The sequence below is a fragment of the Delphinus delphis genome, chromosome 12 (genome assembly GCF_949987515.2).
Source record: "Delphinus delphis chromosome 12, mDelDel1.2, whole genome shotgun sequence".
Taxonomy (NCBI): Eukaryota; Metazoa; Chordata; class Mammalia; order Artiodactyla; family Delphinidae; genus Delphinus; species Delphinus delphis.
This window is the reverse complement of record NC_082694.2, coordinates 65,010,595-65,038,401: the sequence shown is the minus strand read 5'-3', so window position 1 is coordinate 65,038,401 and position 27,807 is coordinate 65,010,595. Positions and strand designations below refer to the sequence as shown.

Below are 27,807 nucleotides of genomic sequence, written 5' to 3'. Positions count from 1 at the left end.
AATCCCCATCCATAGTTATTTCTCCCCTACTCACTTCTTTTTTTTTTTTTTGCAGTATGTGGGCCTCTCACTGTCATGGCCTCTCCCATTGCGGAGCACAGGCTCCGGACGCACAGGCTCAACAGCCATGGCTCATGGGCCCAGCCACTCCGCAGCACGTGGGATCCTCCCGGACCGAGGCACGAACCCGTGTCCCCTGCATCGGCAGGCGGACTCCCAACCACTGCGCCACCAGGGAAGCCCCCTCCCCTACTTAATTCTGTATTACCGCTTCACCACAGTCAAATGCAGAGACAAGTAGTACGAAGTGCGGTTATATAAGGCATAATATTAAATAACCCTTCCAATCTGGTCACAGCTGACTAGAACAGGAATGGGGGTCTAAACCCAAGAAGAGCCCATTTATAGGCTGGCCAACAGCTGAGAAAGTAGCCTCAGGGGTCAAAGAATTCTACACAAAGCAGACATGGAGACCAGGTAACTAAACAGTCAGTTCCTTGGCTTCTACTTCTTATAGTTTGTTTGTTTGTTTATTTATTTAGCATTGAAGTATAGATGATTTAAAATATTGTGTTAGTTTCAGGTATGCAGCAAAGTGATTCAGTTATACTTTTTTTCAGATTATTTTCCATTATAGGTTACTATAAGATATTGAATATCGTTCCCTGTATTTTACAGTAAATCCTTGTCGCTTGTCTACTTTATGTATAGTAGTTTGTATCTGTTAATCCCATACTCCTAATTTATCCCTTCCCCCACTTCTCCTTTGGTAATAAGTTTGTTTTTTACGTCTGTGAGTCTGCCTGCTTTGTATATAGATTCATTTGTATTTCTTTTTAGGTTCCACATATTAATGACATCATATAAATTTGTCTTTCTATGTCTGACTTCACTTAGAATAACATTCTCTACGTCCATCCATGTTGCTGCAAACTGCAATACTTCATTCTTTTTTATGGCTGAGTAATATATTCCATCTTACACACACACACACACACACACACACACACACACACACACGGGCATTTGAGTTGTTTACATGTCTTAGCTACTGTAACTAGTGCTGCTATAAACATTGGGGTGCATGTATCTTTTCGAATTATAGTTAACACCATAAAACTCGTAAGCAAAACATTCTTGGACATAAATCGCAGCAATATTTTATTAGATCAGTCTCTCAAGGCAAAAGAAATAAAAGCAAAACTAAACAAATGGGACCTAATCAAACTTAAAAGCTTTTGCACTGCAAAGGAAACCATCAACAAAACATCCAGACAACCTATGAAATGAGAAAAAGTATTTGCAAACGAAGGGCCCAACAAGGGCTTAATTTCCAAAATATACAAAGAGCTCATACAACTCAATATCAAAAAAACAAACAACCCAATCAAGAAATGGGCAGAAGACCTAAACAGACATTTCTCCAAAGCAGACATACAGATGGCCAACAGGCACATGAAAAGATGCTCATACCGCTAATTATTTAGAGAAATGCAAATCAAAACCACAATAAGGTATCACCTCACACCAGGTCAGAATAGCTATCAGATAGTCAGAATGGCTATCATCAAAAAGTCTACAAATAGGGCTTCCCTGGTGGCGCAGTGGTTGAGAGTCCGCCTGCCGATGCAGGGGACACGGGTTCATGCCCCGGTCCGCGAGGATCCCACATGCCGCGGAGCGGCTGGGCCCGTGAGCCGTGGCCGCTGAGCCTGCACGTCCGGAGCCTGTGCTCCACAATGGGAGAGGACACAACAGTGAGAGGGCCACGTACCGCAAAAAAAAAAAAAAAAAAAAAAAAGGATATTTGGGTAAAAACTGGTGAAATTGAAGTCTAGAGTTCAGTTAATAGTATCGACCAATTTCTGTTCTTAGTTTTAACAAATGTATCATGGTAATCTTTTTTCTTTTTTTTTAATTTTTTTTTTTCTGGTTGTACCGGGTCTTTTTTGTGGCAGGCAGGCTCCTTAGTTGCGGCACATGTGCTCCTTAGTTGCTGCATGTGTGCTTCTTAGTTGTGGCTCACTGGCTCCTTAGTTGTGGCATGTGTGCTCCTTAGTTGCGGCCGGCGGGCTCCTTAGTTGTGGCATGTGAACTCTTAGTTGCGGCATGCATGTGGGATCTAGTTCCCCGACTAGGGATTGAACCCATTTCCACATGCATTGGAAGGTGGACTCTCAACCACTGCACCACCAGGGAAGTCCTAACATGGTAATTTAAGATGTTACTATTAGGGGAAGCTGGGCGACAGATATACAGAAACTCTGTATTACCTTTACAATTTTGCAGAAAATCTAAACTTATTCCAAAATTAAAAGGTTATTAATAATAATAACAAACCAACACAAATAGCACAGAAACTGGGGACAGCAGTAAACACATTGAGAGTAGAGACAAATATCACCAGGCTCCTGACTAAATCCTGAGTGTCACTGGTTATTTAAGAAAACAGGAGATGGGACTTCCCTGTTGGTGCAGTGGTTAAGAATCCGCCTGCCAATGCAGGGGACATGGGTTCGAGCCCTGGTCCGGGAAGCTGTCATATGCCACGGAGCAACTAAGCCCGTGTGCCACAACTACTGAGCTTGCACTCTGGAGCCCATGAGCCACAACTACTGAGCCCGCATGCCACAACTACTGAAGCCCACGCACCTAGAGCCCGTGCTCTGCCACAAAGAAGCCGCCACAATGAGAAGCCCACGCACCGCAACGAAGAGTAGCCCCCGCTCACTGCAACTAGAGAAAGCCTGCATGCAGCAACAAAGACCCAACACAGCCAAAAATTAATTAATTAATTTAAAAAAAAAAAAAAAAAACAGAAGAGGAGTGACATCAGTAAGATGGCCGAATAAGAAGTCCCTTGCCTGTATCCCCACTCAGCAACGATTTGGCATGCATGCATCAACAGAAGTTCCTTTGTAGGAGCTGTGGGATCCTGCACAATATGCCAAGGGACCCAGGAGGAGTCTACCCATCCATGGGTCAAGTAATAGGCATACAGACCTCAGTCCTGGCTGTGGACCCATCAGTGACCCATTAAGTGGCTCCAGCCTCTCTCCAGTGTGGCACAGGAGCCCCTGGAGAACACTGTCTTAGACAATCATCCACAATGAGAGAGATTTTGTAGCAGTCTAGGAGTTCAGTGGAGAAGTTCCAGCATACCACTGGAGCAAAAAAATATGAGTTTGGACATACTAGAGACAGTAAGAGAAACAGTTTGACTTCATCCATGTCACTTATACCCTAAGGCAACTTAGCTCAGTGCCAAAAGAAACCTTCTCAGCCTGTGATTTCTCCCATGAGGGAAAATGAAAGGATGTAAGTGAGCACCCAGCTTCCCTAGCTGTGCAGGATTCTACCAGAGAGGCCCATGTCCCCGTGTACCATTATTCACAACAGGCAAGACATGGAAACAACCTAAGTGTCCACTGATGGATGAACAAATAAAGAAAATGTAGTATGTATATATACAATGCAATATTATTCAGCCATGAGAAAGAAAAAATCCTGCCATTTCCAACAATGTGAATGGGCCTTGAGATCACTGTGCTAAGTGAATAAGTGAGACAATGAAACAGACACTGTATGATCTCACTTACATGTGGAATCTAAAAGAATCAAACTCATAGAAACAGAAAGTATAATAGTGGTTGACAGGGGCTAGCGGGTGGGGGAAATTTGGAAGAGGTCAGTGAAAGGATAAAAACTTCCAGTTATAAGATAAATAAGTTCCAGAGATCTAATGCACAGCTATAGTTAACAATACTATATCGTATACTTGAAAACTGCTGAAAGAGTAGATCTTAAATGTTCTCACCAAAAAAACGACATGGTAATTATGTGAGATGATGGAAGTGTTACCCTTCTGTGGTAATCGTTTCGCAATATATAAGGGCATCAAATCATCACGCTGTACACCTTAACCTTACACAATGTTATATGTCAATTATACCTCAAGGGACTTCCCTGGTGGTCCAGTGGGTAAGACTCTGCGCTCCCAATGCAGAGGGCCTGGGTTCGATCCCTGGTCGGGGAACTAGATCTCACATGCATGCCACGACTAAGAGTTCACATGCTGCAACTAAGCCCTCATGTCACAACTAAAAGATCCCACATGCCACAACAAAGATCCCAAGTGCCACAACTCAGACTCGGTGCAGCATAAGTAAAAAAATTTTTTTAAATATTATATCTCAATAAAGCTGGGGGAAAAAGATATGCCATGTACTTTTCTATTTCCAACTCCCTAAAATAAAAGCTATAATGCTGAAAGCAGTAATTTACCTAATATACTTAATCCAAAATGACTTCTTGGTTATAAATAGCAATGGCTTTATTTTATTTACATACTTATTTTACATCAGAAATTACTGTTGCTCCCTCTTATATTAGTTTTAAAATCTGTTTAAATCACACTTATTTATAAAGAGAAATGTCTATTCCACAGGCAATTTTATAAACCAGAAACCATAATCTGTGACAACTAGTAGAACAAAGTTATTCATGTTAAGTCCTTAATTATTAATAAATATAACCATTACCTTTATTCATTAAGTTAAAGTTATTTGTTGAGTGATCAAATAATTTTCTTCCATACATTCTTTTCATTCATTCATTCATCTGTTTATTCAATAAATCTTATAAAATGTCTATTACATGCCAAGACTGTTTCTGGTACTGTGGAGACAACAATAAACAAGACAGGCAGATCTATGTTCTCATGGAGCATATATTCTAGAGGAGGGAGGCAGACAGTAAATAAGTAAACAAATAAAGTAACTTCAAATTGTGATAAATGCTATGAAAGAAATAAACAGACTATTTCATTGACATTTTATGTGCAGTAAAAGGAGTAAAAACAAAGACAGGAAAAGCACCTCAAAAGCATGTGACACCTGAATTGAGACCTGAAGAATAAGAAGAAAGAGGCAAGAAAAGAGCTGGGGGAAGAGACTTCTGGGAAGAAAGAACAGCAAGTACAATGGTCCTAAGGTAAGGAGCTTAACATATTAAAGGAACCAGGAGGAAAAAGGAATGACCAGTTTCATGAATGCTAAAATATAGTGAAAAGGGAGAGACTGACAAAAGATGAGGTAGGATAGGCAGGCATAAGCCAAATCATGTTAGGTTATCTAAAATCAGAAGCATAACACACAAGAGGAAACCACTGAAGCAGCAATCATTAAGCAGTACAGCCACATTATCTGACTTAAATATTTTTAAGTTCTAAAATATACTTGTAGGGCTTCTCTGGTGGCGCGGCGGTTAAGAATTCGCCTGCCAATGCAGGGGACACGGGTTCGAGCTCTGGTCCAGGAAGATCCCACATGCCACAGAGCAACTAAGCCCGTGCACCACAACTACTGAGCCTGTGCTCTAGAGGCTGCAAGCCACAACTACTGAGCCTGCGTGCTGCAACTACTGAAGCCCGAGCGCCTAGAGCCCATGCTCCACAACAAGAGAAGCCACCACAATGAGAAGCCCGCGCACTGCAATGAGAAGCCCGCGCACCACAACGAAGAGCAGCCCCTGCTCGCGACAACTAGAGAAAGCCCGTGCACAGCAACGAAGACCCAACGCAGCCAAAAATGAATAAATAAAATTTTTTAAAAAATAAATTAATTAAAAAATATACTTGTAAAGTAAGCACAATACAAAATATAATGAAATACATAATTTAAGGCTAACTTTGTCATCATATATTTGGCAAGTTGGTGTCAGACAAATACCATAATAACCTAGTCAGATTGGTCATTCAATCACTCATAAAGCATTTAGTGAGCTCCTGCTCTGTGTCAGACACTTCTCTCAGTGCTAGAAATACAAAGATGATAGTGGTGATGTCACCTTCCACTCTGAACAGTAAAAACAAAACTGATAATGTGATGTCATCTTCTACTTTGAGCAACCCAGTTTTCTTCCTAAAGACTCAAAACAGTGTGGTAAAAATGAAGACACCTGGGTCCCACTTATCAGCAAATCTAATTCAAAAGTTTATGATAGTCCCTCACCATGCTTTTGAGAAACAGAGGTGAGGGAGGAAGCTTATCAAAACCACTTATGACTTATAAATTACATGTCCCCATTTTCCTCGAGCCACTGTAATTAGTAGGAGTATGTAATATGGCATAGGGTGTACTGGGCTGTGTGTGTGTGTGTGTGTGTGAGTGTGAAGACAGACATTAAGATTGATAACCACTACAATAAAAAGTTCTTGGCGGGGGGGGGGGGGGGGGGGTGGGGGGGGTGGGGCAGGGGGTTGTTAATTATAATTGCCAAGGAAGAAGTAAGAATTTCTACAAACCAGAGCTTCTCAAAGTAACATGTACAGATTCCTGGAATCCCCAAGACCCTTTCAGAAGGTCCATCAGATCAAAATCATTTTCAAAATACTAAAAACATGATTGGCTTCTTTCACTGTATTGGCACTCATTGCATTTCACTCATTAGCATTTATTGATGGCTCAAAAGTAACAGTAGGTAAAAACGCTGGTATCTTAGCAGTAGCAGCACACTGTACTAGTAGTCATTACATTCTTTGCCACTACACTCACCACACTCTATTTAAAAAAGAAAAAAAAAACCCAGTTTCATTCAAGAATGTCTTTGATGTAGCTGTAGCTATAAATTTAACACATTTTATAAAATCTCAACCCTTGAGTACACACCTTTTAATATTCTGTGTGTTGAAATGGGAAGTATAATGGTTGTCTCAGGCACTTACACGACTGCACAGCAAGCTGAACTAGCCACTTTTCTATAGAACATCATTTTTCTTGAAAGAACGACTGATAGACAAATGATGGTTACTTAATCTTGGGTATTTAGCAAATATTTCCTTGAAAATCAACAGTGAGCCTAGGGACTTCCCTAGAGGTCCAGTGATAAAGAATCCGCCTTCCAATGCAGGGGATGCAGGTTCTATCCCTGGTCGGGGAACTAAGATCCCACATGCCACGGGGCAACTAAGCCTGCGCACCACAACTACTGAGGCCACATGCCACAAAAACCACAAAGCCCAGGCACCCTGTAGTGCGCACACCACAACTAGAGAAACCCATGCGCAGCAACAAAGAACCCGTGCAGCGCAACAAAAAGATCCCGCGTGCCTCAACGAAGATCTTGTGTGCTGCAAGTAAGACCCGATGCAGCCAAAAAAATAAAGAAAATAAACAAATATTTAAAAAAAAAAGAAAATCAACTGTGAGCCTATAACATCAAGGAAAACAACTGTCAACATCTATTGCTAACTACAAAATTGAAGCTTTGAGAAAAATAGAATTTTGCAAACTCATTTCTACCAGTGCGGACTTAAAAGCTTCCTACATCAGAAAGACTTTTCTGATGAGAATGTGAAATTAACAAATGTGATTCTTTGACAACGAATAATGAAATGTGTAAACATTCGCAAGATCTGCATAACCCAAGGAACAAATATTTTCCAGATGATCAATGCATGGGGTTAAGAAATCCTGCATGGATAAAAGACACATTCAAAGTGGAGGACAGACCAACTGATCTTAATAAAAACAGAGTATGAAAACTTCATTTCATTGCTATGATTTCAAATTCCACATTACAATTAAATCTTTCCGAAACTGCCTTTAGGAGTACACCATCTTGATTTCATTGATAGCTTCACAGGTATATTAAAAATGTGTAACTTACTGTATGTCAACTATATGTCAGTAAAAGTTTAAAAAGTAAGAAACTACCACTTGAGTTTTCGTATGGCATCAAAGAAGAATATTCACAATTATCTGAAAGGTCTATTAAAATACTCTGCCCTTTTCTAATTACATATCCGTATGAGACCAGAATTTCCTCATATGCTTCAAGTAAAATAACATATCACAAGACAGTGAATACAGCTACAGATATGAGAATTCAGCTGTTTTCTATTAAGCTAGACATTAAATATATTTGCAAAAATGTTAATAAATGCCAATCTCCTTACACCTGAAACTAGCATAATATTGTAAATCAACTATAATTCAATTAAAAAAAAAAAAGCTGGACTTTCCTGGCGGTCCAGTGGTTAAGACTCCATGCTTCCATTGCAGGGGGCACGGGTTCGATCCCTGGTCAGGGAACTAGGATCCCACATGTCGCACAATGCAGCCTAAATAAATAAATAATTTTTGTAAAAGCGAATCTCTTATATATTCCCTGTTTTGGAAAATAAAGTTATTTTCATTAAAAATGCTACTGGGGGGGAGGGATAAATTGGGAGATTGGGATTGACATATACACATTACTATATATAAAATAGATAACTAATAAGGACCTACTGTATAGCACAGGGAACTCTTCTCAATACTCTGTAATGACCTATCTGGGGAAAGAATCTAAAAAAAGAGCTGATATATGTATATGTATAACTGATTCACTTTGCTTACAGCAGAAGCTAACACTGTAAATCAACTATACTCCAATAAAAATTTTTTTAAATGCTGCTTATGTTATTAATATGGAATGGGTTTATTACTGTTATTTTAAATGAATTAAAAGTAAATACTTCTAACGTTTCTCAGTTTTAGTTTCTAATTTGACAGGTATTAATAGACATAATCCACATAAAAGTTCTTTGAGGTTATCAGTAATTTTGAAAAGTATAAAAGAATTCTGAGACTGAAAAATTTGAAAACAACTGCTGGAGATCTGATGATACTTTATTTAGCTATTCACCTCTGGATAACCTTACTGAATGCATCATAACTATCTTCCTTTGAAGAACCAGAATAAACACTGAGAAAAAAAGGAGGTATGATAGGTAGAATAATAACTCTCTGTTGTAATATGAAAAGATCTTCAATTGTTAAATTTGTTAAGTACAAAAAGGCAAAGGATACGACAAAATATGAGATATTGGCATTTATTACACTTCAGCTTCCATTTGCTGAAAAGAGGGAGAAAATGATGACGTGTCCATACGTCCTTGTATATGCATAAAGAAACACCAGGCACTCAAGAAACCAGTAAAGGCAATACCTATAAGGGAAGGGGAATATGGAATACACAGAAGGGTACAGGAATGAGACTTCTCAATGAATATCTTTAATTTTTAAAACATACAAATGTATTCAAATTTTTTTAATTTATAATTTAATTTAAACAACATAATCCTAAACCAATATTAAGCCATAATTCAAATGTATTTTCAATTTTTATGTTGCTCTGATCTCAGAAAAACAAAAAATTTTACTCTTTTTTTCAGCTCCGAGGCAAAACAGTATCACTAGCAACTAAATACTCATGCCAGAAGAATAAGTATCTCATTTCTAAAACACAAGAGGGAAATGTTTTTTTAAACCTATAAATAAATCCATCATCTGAAAAAAAATAGTAATGAATAAAGTAATTATAAAGAAAATATTAGGAGTTTCCTGGTGGTATAGTGGTTAGGATTTGGCACTTTCACTGCCGTGGTCTGGTTTCAACCCCTGGTCGGGGAACTGAGATCCCGCAAGCCACACAATGCGGCAAAAAAAAAAGAAAAGATTCAGGTAAAACCATGAAATCAGCAGTTATTTTAATTCTTTTATACTTAAAAGATGTCATTGACAGAATTAAAAGCAAAATTAGATACTGCACAAGAAAAAAATCAGTGAAACTGAATATAAAGCAAAAGAAATTATCCAAAAGGAAGCAGAGAGGAAAAAAAGGAAAAAAATAATTCTCAGTGAACTGTGGGACAATATTAAGATATCTAACATACTTTTTTTTATTTGGAGTCTAGAAAACAAAGGAAGTGAAAAAGAAAAATATCTGAGATGATAATGATGACTGCTTTTCCAAATTTGCTGCAAACTACAACCCACACATCTGAGAAACTTGACAAATTCCAAACAGGATTAAATTCAAAGAAAATTATTCAAAGGCACATGATAATAGACTAGCAGAAAAATGTTAATAATTTTTTAAAATCTTAAAGCAACTAGAGGAAAAAAGACACTCTATATTCAGAGGAACAAATGTTTAAAAATCACATAATTCTCAGAATCTGTGCAAGCCAAAATACAACAGAACATTTATAAAATGCTAAAAGAAGTAATGTCAACATACCCACTGAATTCAATACCTACCAAACTACCTTTCAAAAATGGAGTAAAAAAGCTACAGAAATCAAGAGTATGGTAGTGGGAATTCCCTGGCAGTCCAGTGGTTAGGAACCTGTGCTTTCAAAAATAGGCAAAGGACCTGAAAACACACTTCTCCAAAGATGATATACAAATGGCCAATAAACACATGAAAAGGTGTTCAACATAATTAGTCATTAGAGAAATACAAATCAAAACCATAACGATACAAATTCACACTCATTAGGATGATTATCCAAAAAAAGAAAAATAACAAGTGTTGTCAAGGCTGCAAAAAAAATGGAACCCCCAAGCATTGCTGGTAGGAATGTAAAATGGTGCAACTACTGTGGCAATCAGTTTGGTGGTTTCTCAAAAAGTGAAACACAGAATTACTATATGACCCAGCAATTATACTCTTAGATAGATATCCGAAAGTACGGAAAGCAAGACTCAAGCGGATACTTGTACACCAACATTCATAGCACTATTATTCACAAAAGTCAAAAGGTAGCAACAACCCAAATGTCTATCAACAGATAAACGAATAAACTATGGTATATCATACAATGGATATTATTCAGCTTTAAAAAGGAATTCTGATACATGCTACAACATAAATGAACTCTGAAAACACGCTAAGTGAAATAAGCCAGACATAAAAGGACAAATATTGTATGAATCCACCTAAATGTGGTACCTAAGATAGGTGAAATCATAAAGAAAGGAGAAGAGTGGTTGCCAAAGCTGGAGGAAGGAGTCAGTAGGGAGTTAAGTGTTTAATGGGTGCAAAGTTTCAGTTGGAACAGATGAAAACACTCTAGAGATGGATGCTGGAGACGGTTGTATTGGATTGGCCAAAAAGTTCATTCTGTAACATCTTACGGAAAAAACCCAAATGAACTTTTTGGCCACCCCAATAAATAATACAAATGTACTCATGCCAGAGAAGTGTACATTCAGAAATTGGTAAAACAGTAAATTTTGTTATATATATTCTACCACAATTTTTTTAAGTGTCTTTGTATAGCTGGGGCCTTGCCAAATAGTTTATGCTACAATGTGATTTATGGTGAACTCTTCTTTTTGTTCTCCTGCTACCCTGGGCCACACTGTGACCTCTGCAGGAGAGAGGAGGGCTGGAGACTGAGTAGCTAAGGTCAGTCACAAGCTTGCTCCATGCCTACATGACCAGCTCCCAAGAAAAACCCGGGGTACCAAGGCCTAGCTGAGCTTCCCTGGTTGGCAATACTGCACACTTGTTGTCACGCGTCACTAAGGGAACAACTGGACTCTCACACTTGGTCTCTCCTGCACTCCACTGTACTGTATGCACCTTTCCCTCATTTTAACCTGTATTCTTTCTCTGTAATAAACCCCGTCTGTAAGTATAACAGCTCTGATCCTTCTAACAAATCATCAAACCTGAAGGTGGTCTTGGTGACGCTGACACATATGGAAAAGAATATACCATATAAATATTAACCATGAGAAAGTTGGATTGGCTTCATTAATACAAAACAAGGAACACTTCAGAGCAAAAAATATTACCAGATATAAAGAAGAACATACACTGTGATAGTCAATTCATCAACAAAATATAATCCCAACAGGTATATCAAATAACAGAAATTCAAAAAACTTGAAACAACAAATCAACAAAACTAAAAGAAAAAACAGACAAATCCAGAATTACAGTTGGAAATTTCAAAACTGCTCTCAGGAATTGACAGGAAAAAAAGGAAAATCAATAGGAATGTAGAGATTTAAATAACCCAATTTAACCTAATTAACATTTAGAGAGCAATCTACCCCACAATGACAGAAAACATACATTATTTTCAAACAGACACAGAACACTCACCAAGACAGACCATGTAATAAGCCATAAAACAAGTCTCTTGTTAGTTGTCTGGGCCCAATGGAGAAAAACAGATGCAACATTTCCTAAACTTATTTGACCATAAACCCTTTCTGCAAAGGCATCTCCAGGGACTGTTTCTCAGAACACTTTGGGAAAACCTATCCCATTCATTCTCAACATCTCTCCCTAATTGTTCTCCTGGTTGTGACTAAGGAAATAAGAGAGTCAATAAATATACCTTTTCCTTGACTACCAATCCAGGATTAATCAATGTTATGAAGTGCACACAAAAGTCCTAAGGCAGGAATAAGCTTGACATATTTGGGGAACAGCAAGGGGGCCAGAATGGCTGGAACAACATAAGGTAAAGGACAAGTGGTAGAAGATGAAATCAGAAAGTTAGGCAGAGGTCAAAGCATATAAAACCTTCTAAGCCTTGGCAAGGATTTTTAAGTGTGATTTTAAGTATGATAGGATTTTGAGAAAAGAATATTATCTTATTTACATTTTTAAAAGAGCTCTGAGGCTGCTGTGTAAAGAACAGAATGGAAACTAGGCAACCAGTTAGGAAGCTCTGGCAGCAGCATAAGAGATGGCTAAGACCAGAGTGGCTTAGACCAGATTAAATGTGTTTGTCAAAGAAAAAAAGCCCAGAAAAATCTACATAAATTGTGTTGAGATGCTTTAAAGCATTTTCCCTACTTGGCTCCCAGGACATCTCGTTCTTTTCCTCATGAGAAGCTTAATCTATCTTCCTTACATGATATCCCTCACCTCTTCAACCTCTTCAAGTTGGAAATGTTCCAAGGCTCACTCACAAGCCCCTTTTTTCTGGCTACTCTGATTCCTATGGTGATTTCATCCAGACACTTGGCTTTAAATGTTATCTACATAATGATAATTCCCAATTTTAAAGCTCCACCCTAGGCCTCTTCCCTAAACTCCAGACTCATGTATCCACTTAACTATATAGTAAACATCTCAAACTTAACAAACCAAAATTGAGCTCCTAACCTTCCCCCTCCAAACCTGTTTCTCTTAAGTCTTCCCTTTCTCAGATAATAGCAACTCCATTATTGCAATCTCAGGGATAAACCTTAAGAAATATCCATGACTCCTCTCTTTCTCTCACACTCCACTCCAAGTATATCAGCAAATCCTTTGGACTCTACCTTCAAAATACACCCAGTAATGAACCACTTCTTACCCACTTCCACAGCTATTACTCAATCCAAGCCATCATCTGTAACTTGGATTGCTACTTTCCTCTTAACTGTTGGTTCAGCCCTTGCCACTGCCTTCACCACTCCCCAACTGTAGTCTACTCTGAACATGGCAGTCAAGTGGTTCTAGTAAGTCTAAACTATAATAGATCATGTCACCAACTGCTCAAAACTTTCCAATGGCTATCTCACTCAAGTAAAGGTCCTTACAATGGTCTTCCAGACCTAATGTCATCTGACCACAACACTTTTGTGCCTCTGCTCCAGCTATTTATTTTCCTCTTAACCTCATGTCAAACCACTCTGCCCCATGTCACTTCATTCCAGTTGCAATAACCTTCTTGCATTCCTCAAATACTCCAGGCCTGCTCTAGCCACAGGACCTTTAAACTTGCTGTAACCTCGACCTAAAACTATCTAGCCCCTAACCCCTAAAATTACCTAGAATGCAAGGCTTGTTCTTTCACCTACTTCAAGTCTTCACTCAAATGTCAGTTCAGTGACATCTACCCTGTCCTTGCCATTTAAAATTTCTCCCATTCTTGGGGACTTCCCTGGTGGTCGAGTGGCTAAGACTCTGCGCTCCCAATGCAGGGGGCCCAGATTCGATCCCTGGTCAGGGAACTAGATCCCACATGCCGCAACTAAGAGTTCGCATGCTGCAAATGAAGATCCCGTATGCTGCAACTGAAGATCCTGCATGCTGCAACGAAGGTCCCACATGCCGCAACGCAGGTCCCACATGCCACAACTAAGACCCAGCGCAGCCAAATAAATAATTAAACAAATAAATATTTTTTAATAAAAATAAATAAAATTCTCCCATTCTTTAACATTCCTTATGCACCAGCTCCACTTTATTTGCTTTATAATTCTCCATAGCATTTTCCTCTATCTAACATACTATGTGTTCTACTTACTTACCGTATTTATAGTCTGTCTCTCCCAACTAGAATATAAACTCTAGAGATTTTTGTCTGTTTTCATCTCCTGCTATGCACCTAGTCCCTAGAGCAGTACCTTTCACACAGAACTGAGTTTGTCCAATACTGAATGATGGAAAGTTAAATAAAGCCTCCGCAGAAGTGTCAAGTTTTGATAGGCCCAATTCAAATCCTAGGACTAGAGTAATTAAAATATACCAATTCCTTTGTCTATTTATACCATAAGAACAATATTCAATATTCTTAAGTGCTTTTAGTTATGCTTTTATTATTTTATAATATATTTAACCTGACACTTATAGAGGTGCTTACTGATTCCAAATAGTTCAACTTCTTACTTACTCTGGCATCACTATAAATAGAACACTAGGCTTCAGCTATAAGTCCTAGGTTCAAATTCTAGCTCTACCATTTACTAGTAGTATGACTCAGGCAATTTAGCCTCCTTCAAGTCTTAGTTTCTCATCAATAAAATAGAAAGGTGGGGATGGATTAAAGACCTGCCTGCCTTACCTATCCTGTACCTAATCATAAGATTATTGTGAAAGTCAAAAATGTATGAGAAAATGCTTTATAAACCATAAATGATACATAAGTGTCAGTTAAATGTCTATATTGTAGTTTGGGAAAAACCTGAATGGAACAGAAAAGTTCAGTGTTTGGGGCAGCATATCTCATCATACCTCCCTGCCCCTAACATTTAACTCTAGTTTTGGAGTCAGACTGGCTCTTCCACTTACTTACTATACCTTAAGCAAGTTACTCAACCTCTCTGAGTCATTGTTTCCACATCCATAAATGGAGAATATACCAACCTTGTAGCAGCCTTTTGAAAATTAGAGGGTATACAGACATAAATGTAATGTAACTACAGAATACACTTAACAAATGACATTTTTACTTGTTGTCTTGACCTTCTTTAAAATGGACAAAAACCCAAAAGTAGATAATATAAACTACACTATGGAGGTAGGCAAGATGATTTTTGACTTGGAAATTGCATGTGAAAGGATAAGAAGGAAAGTGAGAAAGAGGTAATCAAGCAATAATCTCAAGTTTACCTATTAAATTTGTTCTTTCCTTCTTGCCTTTCTCCAAGGTTAAATAATAGGATGAGACGCAAACATCATCATACAGAAAACCATATTTAGTAACCTAAAAAAGTTCATTTCAAAACTAAATATTATATAGTATTTTCTCTTCAAAGGAGAATATTTGTATCAGTTTTTTAATTTCTCACACACCAAGATATATTTTGACACTCTAGAACTCAAGGTACATGCCAAAAAAAAAAAAAGTTGTGGTTTTCCAATTATAGAACCCTGATATAATTTTATTAAATATATTTAGAAATATGACAGAAAGAATTAAAAGAACTTAAAAAATAAAACTGCTACTAAGATATATACCATACAAACAGTTCAAGAATGCTTTATGAAATCATTAGACTCTGATATATTTCCTCACTTCTATGACACTAGTAATTATAAGGTATAACAACCACTTTCCGGGGGGGGTGGGAGTGGGGGGGAACCTCCCACATTAAATATACACTTAAGATATAAAACATAGCAATTTCAGAAAACATTAAAATGTGATATATCCCTCTGAGATGGTGAAAACGTTCTATTTCTTGAGCTAGGGGATAGTTACACAGAGTATATTTGTGGATATTCATCAAAGTGTACACCCATTTTGTACACCCATTTATACTTTTTCTATGTGTACATTTATTTCAAAATAAATTTATGTAATGTACCACAACCATACAGATACAGCTATCAACCAGATGAATTATTGACCTTAATATGAAAGGTGAAAAAATAAAGCTTTTAAAAGAAAACATAGGAAAGTTAGTTTCATGACACTGAGGTAGGTAGAGATTTCATAAACGGAAACAGAAGAATACTAACCAGCTGATAAACTGGACTTCTTTAAAATTAAGAACTTTGACTCACCAAGATACCAAGATCCTGAAAAAGCTACAGAGTAGAAGGTATCTGCAATACATATACCTAAAAAGACTATATCCAGAATATATAAAGAACTACAAATCAATATGAAAAAAGTAAATACTCTAGTATAAAAAGGGCTAAAGACTTGACAGACACTTCACAAAAGCAGAGGTCCAAACGACTAATAAACATGGGGCCCCTAATATGAAAAGGTGCTCAACTTCATTAGTCATCGGAAAATAAAATCAAAACTACAATGCAATACCACTACACACCCTTCAAGAAAAACTAAAAATAAAAAGACTGACAATACCAAGTGTTGACAAACATGTGGAACAACTGGAATTCTCTCATATACTTCTGGTGGGAGTATAAGTTTGTAAAACCACTTGGCAAAACTTCAGCAAAATCTACTAAAAATGAACATACCATAGCCATAACCATGACCTAATAATTCCACTTAAGGTACATACCCAACAAAAATGCATATATACATTCATCAGGAAAAAGAGTACAAAAATGTTCAAAGCAGCAAAACTGTAAATAACAAAAATGTCCATTAATAGTAGAATGGAAAAACTGTGGTTTATTCACAGAATAGAACACAACAACAAGAATAAACAAACCACAGTATAACATGGATTAATCTCATAAATGTAATGTTGAGCAAAAGAAGCTCAAACAAGTTATTCTATATGATTTCACTTATACAGAGTTCAAAAACAGACAAAACTTTTCTATGGTGTTAGAATACAAGGAATACAGTGTGAGTTGGGAATTCCACTACTGATGTTTATTGAGCTGGGTGCTAGTTACAATGACACGCCTATTTTGTGAAACTTCATCTAGCTGTACACTTTTCTATATGCATGTCGTACTTCTTTAAAAATCTTACATTAAATAAGGTCCCCAACTAGTGAATCATGATTTCTAATCTTTTCCTACCACCAAGATTCTTCACCTATACTACGCTCAGAGACTTAACTAGCAATGGTCTTATATCACCCACCATGTTCTTAGGGATTTAAATGTCAATATCTCTGTCCATATGTACTATATGCTAAGCCCTTTAATGTTCACTCGTTCAGATACTTATTAAATTTATGTACAAAACCTGTGCTTGCTGAGAACTTGGGGTACAAAAAAATTAGTAAGACATAGTCCCTGTCTTCTAGGAGTTCATAATCTTATAGAAGACCACATACACAGATAACAAGGTAAATATATAGAGATACACACAGGATATTATGGGAACACAAAGGAACAGCCAGGGGTAGGTAAGGCATCAGGGTAGGCTTCTAGGAGGTGTTAACACCTGAGTCCTTAAAAGATGAGAAGGAGTTATCCTGGCAAAGTGCATTCCAACACAGGAAACAGCTTGAATAAAAACACAGTGATAAGAAACAGCACAGTGTATTTAAAGAAACAATGAACAGCTGCTAGACAGTTGCTGAAGCGTAGTAAAAGGGAGAACTGGGATGGGGTTGGGGGAAGTGGCCAAAGAGATAGGAAGATGCCAAGTCATGAAGAGACTTAGACCTTATCCAACAGGAAAGATGGGTCAGTGAGATTTATGCAAAGAAATTATGTGGTCAGATAGATTATTCAGGGAGCAATGCAGAGGATGGACTTAAAGGGAATAAAGTTGGCAGAAAGAAGGACAGTTAGGAGGCAGTTATAACTGTCCAGACAGAAGATCATAAGGGCTGAAATAATGAAATGAAAGATATAGCAAATCCGGAAAAAGTACAGACACATTATGCCGCTGATCTAGAGACCACATTTTGAGAACCACAAATATATACTATGGGTTGACAATTTTTTTCTGTAAAGGCCCAAATAAATAGTAAATACTTTAGACTTTACAGGCCACATACAGACTATTTCACTTCTTGGTTCTTGTTTGTTTTTTAAACCCTTCAACAATTAAAAACCGGGCTTCCCTGGTGGCGTGGTGGTTAAGAATCCGCCTGCCAATGCAGGGGACACGGGTTCAAGCCCTGGTCTGGGAAGATCTCATGTGCCATGGAGCAACTAAGTCCATGTGCCAAAACTACTGAAGCCCACACGCCTAGAGGCTGTGCTCCGCAACAAGAGAAGCCACTGCAATGAGAGGCCCGCTCGCCACAACTAGGGAAAGCCCACTCGCAGCAGCGAAGACCCAACGCAGCCAAAAATAAAATAAATTAAATAAATAAATTTTTAAAAAAATTAAAAACCATTCTGTTAGTGGACTTTACCACAAAAAAAAAAAAAAGGCCACAGGCTGGATTTGGACTGCAGACATAGTGAGTTTGCTGATCCCTGCTGTATACCCATAAAGAAGCAAGGATTAACCTTCCTATGAGATTAATTTTCCTAAAATGCTACTTGCATATCAGTCCCCTACTCAGAAACTTCTGCACTGGTCCTGATTACCTACTGCATAAGTTAAATCCCTATGATGCATAGCATTCACAGGCATCTACACTCTAGCTCCAACCAGGCTCGTGAACTACACCCCGTGAGAACCTTCCATTCTTATTAAATTGGCCTACTTTCGCTTACCTGCCTCTGTATCTTTGTGGTGTTCCCCAATGTACTTTCTCCCTTTTCAAATCTACTCAAATACCCTTCCTTCAAAGCATAATTCAAATCCTTTGAAGTGATTCCACCCTCGTCCAAACTCCTAAAAGCACTGCCTCAATTTATCTGATATTTATTTTTTGTCTTGAGTTACTACACTTCAGAGAGAGACTTTTAAACTTGAGTAATAATTAGGGTGAATTTATCCTCCAAAATCTTCTTGGAGGGCAGGGAATACTTGATACTTTTATCAAAGGATCTAGCATATAACAAGGGGTAAATAAAAACGAAGGTGTGTATGTAGATATATAACACATATATGTATACACACTTTTTTTTTCTGAACTAGATATATAACTGAAGCAAATGTTATCTCACCATTTTATCAGTAATTGAGCACTTTAATTCTATGGACACAATCTGAATGCTGCAGAATTACAGAATGACAATCCAAAAGCACATCTGTCTCTCTCCTACTACATGTTTTTAGGCCTAGTTTAAGGGAACAATAATAATACAAGTAAAATTTTTCCAATGGTCAATGTTATCAATCTAGATACAATGGGGTCTAGAAGTCACTAGATCAAGTCAAAATTTACTTACGTATATTTTTATTCATTTTTAAAATATGAAATCAGCTTTTATAACTAAATTGCCTTTTTTTTTTCTTTTAAATTTGGCAGCGATGCATGGCTTGCGAGATCTCATTTCCCTGAGCAGGGATTTGAACCCACGCCCTCAGCAGTGAAAGCACAGAGTCCTAACCACTGGACCGCCAGAGAATTCCCCTAAATTGCTTTAAATTCACCCTAATTATTACTCAAGTTTAAAAGTCTCTCTCTCTCTCTCTCTCTCTCTCTCTCACACACACACACACACACACACACACACACACACCACACATGGTCTGAATTTTTTTTTTTTAACAATAAGGTTCTCCATGACAATTCACATTCCAAAATTGCATTACTGATTTCATTCAGAATTTAGGGAAATAAGAATATATTTTAAAATTTTAAGAAAGTTGTCCATTTTAGTTCACTACTGATAGTTTTAATCACAGAATGTTTTCAGCTGGATTAAAGGATTCTTATATTTGAGATTACTGAAGAAGTCTTTTCAAGTCTGAAGTGTGAACTATGCCTAATTTTACTATGCAAAGAATGTTCAAGAATCTATAAAAATTCCTGCAGAATCATCTGGCCACATTTTCAGTGCAAAAGTTTAAAACACTTTTGAAAGGTATAGAACACTTTTGAAAGGTATAGAAAACAAAATAAATTATCCAAAAAGTGGCCATGAAAATGAAAACTGTGACTTTTTATCTCTTCAAAACACATTGAAGAAAAAGTTTAGTGACTCACAACCCTGAAAAGACTATTATTCATTGATAACTTTAATAGTAATAATGCATTGATTGGAAGACAAAACCAGGAGCCAGGGACTCCCATTCCTGTTTTGCCACTGGTTTGTACAGAATCTTGGGCATATCCCCATAAGCTGAACAAGAAAGGCTTAACTGACATGCTAAGGTTGTGAGAACTGATGAAATGTTTATGAAGCACTTTGGAACCATGAGGGAAGCCACTATAACCATTAAAAGTCATCTGCTTAATGCATACCTGCTATATAGCTACCTGCTAGGCTTGCAAATCCTTTATGTCTTCTTAACACAGCAAATCTTCAGTGAGTCAGTAAAGAGCATGTATTTAATGAGCGAGCTTAGCAACCTCAGAGAAATGAATTTTCTTCCAAATCTTTGTTTTCTCACAAACCATGTCTCTATCCAACCCAACTATTTGCAAAGGGAAACATGATCCGACCCACACTAAAGATTTGGGTCTAGGTATTGATAAGCCAATACCAAATGACTGAAAATTCAGGAATCACAGTGGAATTTTGTCAACTTATCAGAAATGTGACTCCTGAAAATAATCCCAGAAAACAGTCGTTCTAACAAGAGCTTTATTAAAGCGAAAGTCCCTACACTCTCTCACCTAAAGAGCTGTAAAGTATTTTTGGACAGTGTCGATAGAAGACTAAACTCGCTCAAAACCTGACCCAACGCGTTAAGTAGTTCCAGGACCTGCTTGGTGTTAAGCGACTGGAGACTGGGGAGGCTGCTCAGGAAAAAGTGCTGATGCCATCTCCAGCTGCCCCTTTCGTGAATGACAGTAACAATGAAAACACTGACAAAAGAGCTAGGAGGCCACCCCAAGCCTCTGCTTAGCAATACTTCTACCCTACCCCCAACAGACAGAGCAGCAAACCCCAGAAAGGGGCGTCCCCTCACAGACCTAACATGCCCAGACCCTGCCTCTGGTCTGGCAATGTCAAAAAGTACTACCCTTCACTCCTCTCAAGACGGCTGAGCACCTGAAAGGTGAGGGGGAAATGCGGCCTCTCGTTCTGAACTGCCAAGGGGAGCGGGAGAAGACTGCCTGGCAGGAGGCGGGCGAGCAGAGCCCGTGTGCACCCCGGGAGACTAAGAAGTCCCCGGGTCGCGGGCGCCGCTCGGAGCGCCGTGGGGAGGAGAGGCGAAGAGAGGAGATGGGAGGAGAAGGGACGGGAGGGGAGGGGAGGGGACGGGAGGGGAGGGGAAAGGAGGAAGGCGCTTCCCTCCCGCGGCTGGAGGGCGGAGGGTCGCTCGGCTCCGCACGGAGGAAGCAGGGCTAGGGCGCAGGGCTAACCGTCCCCCCGGGGGGTGGCTGCGGCCGGCCGCCCGCTTCCCGGGAGCCGGAGGAGGCGACAAGTAGGCTCGGTCGGGAAGCACATTCTTTCCTCGAGCCTGGTCCTGAGGGAGGGCGCAGGCTGCCGAGGCGGCAACTCTCCCTCTCGCCCAACTCCCGGCAGAGCGTGAGGGAGGCCGACCCCGGGCTGACCGGCGGGATGCCGCCCGGGTGGGAAGGCGGCGAGGCCAGCCTCCGGCCCGCTCCCTCCCCACGCGGTCCGCGGCCGGCGGCCGTCAGCGCCCGCGTCTCTCCCGCCGCCGCGCGGGGCCGGGCCGCCGACCTCGGCCGGCCGGGCGCGGGGCCAGGCAGCGGCGGCGGAAGGGCCGGCCGGCCTGGGGCCCTACCTGAGGCTGTGTACCAGCTCCCGGCGTGACTGGCTTCCCGGCAGACCACTCGGTTGGACATCTTGGTGCCTGTGCCGCCTATGGTGCACGAGGATGAATGAGGAGGCGGCGGCGGCGGCGGCAGGAGCGGCTCCGCGAGGGGACGAGACACCGCGGGCCCAGCCCAGGAGGAGGCGGCAGCGGGGAGGGGATCAGCCCGGCCCAGGAGGAGGAGGAAGAGGAGGAGGCGGCGGCCCGGGAGGAGGAGGAGATGGCAGCCGGGGCGGTGGCGGCGGCGGCGGCGGCAACAATCACCTCAAACTCGGGCGGCCGCCGGAAGACGGGGCCCGCGGCGGCCTCACCGAAGCCCGGAAAGCCTGGCCCCGGCCCCCAAAGTCGCCGCTGCTCCCCAGCCGGGGCTGGTTCCGCCGAGCCACCCCCACGGCCCCCTCCCCTACCGGTCGGCCTCCCGGAGCCACCGCCGGTGACCCCACCCCCGTGACTCCGCGCCCGCCCCCTCCCCCCACCCCCCGCGGGACTCCCCGCACCCACCCCCACCCCCGGCGGGGCCCTCCTGCCCGCCCGGCTGCCGGCCCGCCGGCCCCGCCCCGCCCCGCTCCTCCTCCGGCCGCGCGGCGAGGTTAACGGCGGACACCGGACAGGCCACACGGCATCTGGGGTCGGGCGGCCCCGCGGGGAGCCAGCGGCGGCTGCTGCTCCGCGCACACAAAAGCCCAGGGCCGGGGCCTGAACCGGGGAAGGCAGACCCGGAGAAGAGCCAACGCTTCCTTACTCGCCACTCTAACGGGTCCTGCCCACTGAGCATGCCCAGCAGCCTCTGCCAGGCCCGCCGAGGAATCTCGACGTGCGCGGTCCGCTCTCCGGGGTTTAGCGGCAGCAGAGGCTGGGAGGGGGAGGGCGCGGGGAGTAGGACGCAGCCGCAGGGCAAGCCCCCTCCCCCAACCAACTTCCTTAAACGCAGAGCACCCAGGGCAAGACGGTGCGGCTTTCCACGTGGAAAGTCCCCTGTCTTCCCCGCCACACACAGGAATCCTTAGTGGATGCTCGCCCCCAAGGTTTCACTACTAGGCACGCAAGTCTGTGGCCACGATGGGAAGTTCATTTGTAGAAGCAGGCATGTGGTAGTGTGCCTGTGGTCCTGCAAATGCTACTTTTTGCTTCACCGGGCCACTCTTACCGTCTAATCATGGCTCTTACACTGTAAACAGTTATATTTATGTAATTGCATGTCTTAACTCCGTAACTAGACTACAGTGTGATATAGCTAGCCTCAGTTATTCTCATCTATAAAATGGGTATAACAATACTCAAGGTGTGTCCCTAGGATTATGAGTTAATAAATGTAAAGAGCCTGATAGAGTAGTCATACAACAAACATTATTTCCAACCCTCCATTATCTTTTAAATCCCACGTGTCAGGAACAAAGAATTACGTTAAAATTATACAAGAATCACAGCAAAGTAGAATATCTTGGACCTCCAAGGAAATGTCATGGAGTAGACCATTCCCAAACTGGGAAGAGAGTAAGAGAAAGTTGCATACCTTCAATGAAAGACTTGGAGTTAAAATCATAAAAATTGTTATATCTGAATTTCACACTAAACAGATCCCCGGTAGAGTCCAAAACAAACGAATGACTGCTTAATTTTCAAGTTTTCCTAGTGTCATATAATAGATTTTTTTTTTCAGTTACTATATAGTTTCTACCCCTCCTCTCACCTTTTCAATTTTAAGGCTCAAGGATCTTGCATGAGATCCCAGTCCTGGTCAATTACTGGAACACTTCGGACTTTCACACCTTTTTATACACTGGTTTTAAGCTGGAAAAAAAAAATCTCCACTCTGTATAGTTCTTTACTCAATTTTTAACCCTCTCACTTCACCACTAACCTGCCCAAATATTAAGCTATTACACAGGAAAAAAAAAAAGGACATGCCAAGTAGTCAATTTAGGGATAACAGAAAAAGGAGGGCTGGAGCTGATTCCCTGGTACTCTTCCTGAAGAAGCAAAACTCAGTGATACCTGATGAAATGGTAAACTTTTCATTGTAAATTTCAAGAAAAGGAAATAGTTGATATGGTTGATATGGTGTAAGAATGTTGATTGCTATGTCACTCATCAGCTGTGTGATTATGGATATCTAGCAATTTAACCTTTTCAATGCTGTTTTCTCATCTGTCAAATGCAAACAGCAGTCATATATAACTCACAGGCTTGCTGTGAGAATCATTAAGTATCATGAAAACAATTTATAAGCTGTTCTTTATAAATGTTTTATCATTATCCTCTGCTCCTAGCAACAATCCTAGGTCTCATTCCAAACTAGTAATGTAATCTAAAATTAAGCTTCCTCCCTATTAAAATGCTCAGTTGGAGGCTTCTTTCCCCAAAGGATTTTTCTTACTGATCAAACTCAGCAAAACCACAATGCCAAGCAAAGTGAAAGGTTAGAGGATCTTCTATTTCTAGAATGCTCTTAACATATCCCATCATTACTCCTCCTGTCCATTTTATTCTGGCTACCTTATTCAAGGATGTGCTCTTGAAAGAAATGTTGAAACTACTCACCCACATCCCCTAAATTAAGGAAGATCCATATAATGCAAAATACTTCAAATCCTAGAAGAAGCCTGTTTGGCAATACTGTACAATTCCCATGTTATTATTAACAATTTCCAGGGACTTCCCCGGTGGTCCAATGGTTAAGACTCCGTGCTTCCACTGAAGGGGGCGTGGGTTCAATCCCTAGTGAGGGAACTAAGATCCCACGTGCCGCGTGGTGCGGCCAAAAAAAAAAAAAAAAATTTCCATTATATCCACCAGGGATTTGGGTTTGACGCTCCATAAACATCATCCAAGTTAAAGGCAAGGAGGAAATCTTCATTAACAGAGAGTCCTTATGAAGCACAGACTTCAACAAATAAGGCACCCAGAGCCCAACATTAATAACACATCTTCTGAAATAGCATGTTGGATAGTCACTGCATCAGTCTGTACTAGCAAACGACTAGAAACAACCACAGTGTCTGTCAATAAGACTTGTTAAATTAGGGTATACCCATACATATGCACCCATTAAAAAGAATAAGGTGATGCTATATCACTGTCATGGAAAGAGCTGCCCACCCCAAAATAATGCAAAAGGCAAATTGCAGAACAATGTGTAAAGTATGCTACCATTTGTGTAAAAACAAGTACTTATATTCTCACACACTTGCATATACATGGCATACTTCTAGAAGGAAACAAACTGGTAACAGCCAATGTACATCTTTGTATATCTTTTGAATTTTGTGCCATATACATATACTACCTATACCCAACAATAATTATTTATTAAATAATTTATTAGGCTTGATTTTGGGAGCCTATATGGCAATATTAAATTGCCCATTTTTAGATTTTACTTATCCACAACTGACACCTCGAGGAGCCCCCTAATTACTAAAAGCCCTTTGTCAGAAAAATATTCTAGAATGATACCACCAGGTTTTGAAAAAGTCAAGGTTGAGAGAAGGGAGTTTAGTATAAAGATGCTCTTTTAATTTCAATTAACACTGGTACTCTAACCTAGTATCAGTTGACTTTGCTCTTTTCTTCTTTAGAAACCAAACTTAATAAGTAACATTTATTAAACACTTACTATGCACCTGACACTAGGCTAAGTACTTTACATAGTTAATGATTCTTACAAGATGAAAACTTGTTCATTTCCAAATTTTTGGAGTAAATTTTGTACACAGAGCTTTTTCCAAATTTATTGTTAATATTTTTTTAACATCTTTATTGGGGTATAATTGCTTTACAATGGTGTGTTAGTTTCTGCTTTATAACAAAGTGAATCAGTCATACATAAACATAGGTTCCCATATGTCTTCCCTCTTGTGTCTCCCTATTGTTAATATTATTTAGGATTCCCAGAAATTAAACAACTGAGTCAAAAGATTTGAAGTTTTTTTAAAGGCTGACAAGAGTTTTCTTAAAAAGAAAATTCTGATTCATTACTGATTGCCCCCTTTAGCTCTGGTGACCTATTTTCCACTATTATATTACTTTCCTTCTTTAAATCCAGAGATTTTAAACAAGTGGATTCTCAGTGATAGTCATTTACACCTTCCATCTTTTGTCCCTTGTTGCTACAGTTAGACAATATGTATCAGGCCTCCAATTTGTTACTGCCTTTCTGGAATCCAGTCCAGGAAAATACCTGGCTACAATATTTTATGCTGTCCCTACAGCCATCCTATCATGTTGCTAATGGGAAGTTACCAGTCTTAAAATCTCCTTTACCTTCTCCTAAACAAAGAGATTTAAACAAAGGTTCAATATTCTCCCCATAGGTTCATCAGAATTAGGTAAACAGTTTCCTTCTATCCAAACTATTTTTCTGTTCTTTCTTTTTCTTTTTTTTTTTCTTTTTTTTTTTTGTGGTACGCGGGCCTCTCACTGTTGTGGCCTCTCCCTTTGCGGAGCACAGGCTCCGGACGCGCAGGCTCAGCGGCCATGGCTCACGGGCCCAGCTGCTCCGTGGCATGTGGGATCTTCCCGGACCGGGTCACGAACCCGCGCTCCCTGCATCGGCAGGCGGACTCTCAACCCCTGTGCCACCAGGGAAGCCCTGTTCTTTCTTTTTCTTTCTTTTTTGGCCACGGCTTGTTGGATCTTAGTTCCCCGACCAGGGATTGAACCCGTGCCCTCGGCAGTGAAAGCATTAAGTCCTAACCACTGGACCTCCAGGGAATTCCCTATTTTTCTGTTTTTTTCAATTCAAGGTCTCTATATCCTCTAGGAATCTATTCCTGATTTACTCTATTGGTCCTCCCACTTGTCCACATTTTTCAAGAATTCACTCTACAGGATACAGTACCTTTTACTCTATTACTGTATACGTTTATTAAACATTATCTTCCTGACTAAGCAGTCAAAGGGTAGGAATTGTTTCTATAGTATAATTGTCAGCTACACATGAAATACCTCATCAAAGTATAGTAGAAGCTTTCTTAACTGATTTCTATTTAAGCAACTTACTGGACTAAGTGATGCTGTCCATCCCCATAGTAAAATACACTGAACCATGCCCACCACAAGCTGAATTCTTGGAGATGGTAGACTACACTTTTTAGGAAACTCACACTGTTGCACTCTTCTCCCAGGTTTGTGTGCATAACTAACAAGGGTCAATCATGTTCTCCAACCTATTTATACGAGATGTACAAAGTACTGCCATTACATAATTTAATAAAATATTACATAAACCAATGAAACACAAACACATAATGCAAAAGGTGTTAGTACAAAAATTAGGTGGAATGCTTTGGACTCAATAAAAACAACTGTCAAATTAGAGGCAGATAAGATGGCTGGAGAAAAAAAATCATGAAAAAGTGTATCATTATACACTTAATGCCTTAAGAATTAAGATCTTAAATGTCTAAGATCTTACGCTACTGTCAAAAAATCTGAAACTGAAATTTGTAAACTATACATTATAGGAGTGGTTTGTGGAAGGAAGATACAGAATTCCAATCAAAGAACCCATACTCAGAGCAAAGGCTGACATCAAAATATTACCAAGTTAATATAGATTAATATTTTCTAAGTTTTTAAAAAAACTGTTCACAGTGTCATTTACGTTTCCTTACTATGACTCCTATTTTTCTATTTTTCATCTACCAGCTAGATAAGAGGGCTTCTATTGTATACACATAAGGGCAGACTGATTTTTCCCCCAAAGAAAAATTTTAAGCACATCTGAGAGCATTAGAGCAGAGAGTACTACAGCATTCAGGGCAGGGAGGTAATATAGCATTAAACTGGGTATGAATCCCTGCCTCAAACTTACTTCCCCTGCAGCCTTAAGCAAGTTAACCAAATCTCACTTTCCTCCTCTAAAAGTGAGGTATTAAAATTAAACCTACCTCACAGGGTTTTGAGGTTAAATGACAATTCATGTAAAGTATTTAGCATGGTGCCTGGCATATGGTTAAGTGCTAAGTAGGATGTGCACTGCCAGCAAGACATGCCTATTCTCAGCCCTTACAGAAAAAAGTATCGATTTTACGATTAATTTAAGCCCTGTCTTGAAGATAATTCATTAG

At 40.1% G+C, this 27,807-nt stretch overlaps 1 protein-coding gene across 1 annotated transcript in view; it reads right to left on the bottom strand.

Moving 5' to 3' along the window:
• Window positions 1–22,588, bottom strand: part of MEMO1 (mediator of cell motility 1) — a 127,838-nt gene extending 105,250 nt beyond the window's left edge. The window contains exons 1-2 of the mRNA XM_060026871.1: window positions 22,238–22,588; window positions 21,707–21,784 (exon numbers count right to left, since the gene is read on the bottom strand). Of these exons, the coding sequence (XP_059882854.1) occupies window positions 21,707–21,784; window positions 22,238–22,511 (352 nt within the window). The 5' untranslated portion in view covers window positions 22,512–22,588. The remainder of the gene's footprint in view (window positions 1–21,706; window positions 21,785–22,237) is intronic.
• Window positions 22,589–27,807: the final 5,219 nt, after the last annotated feature.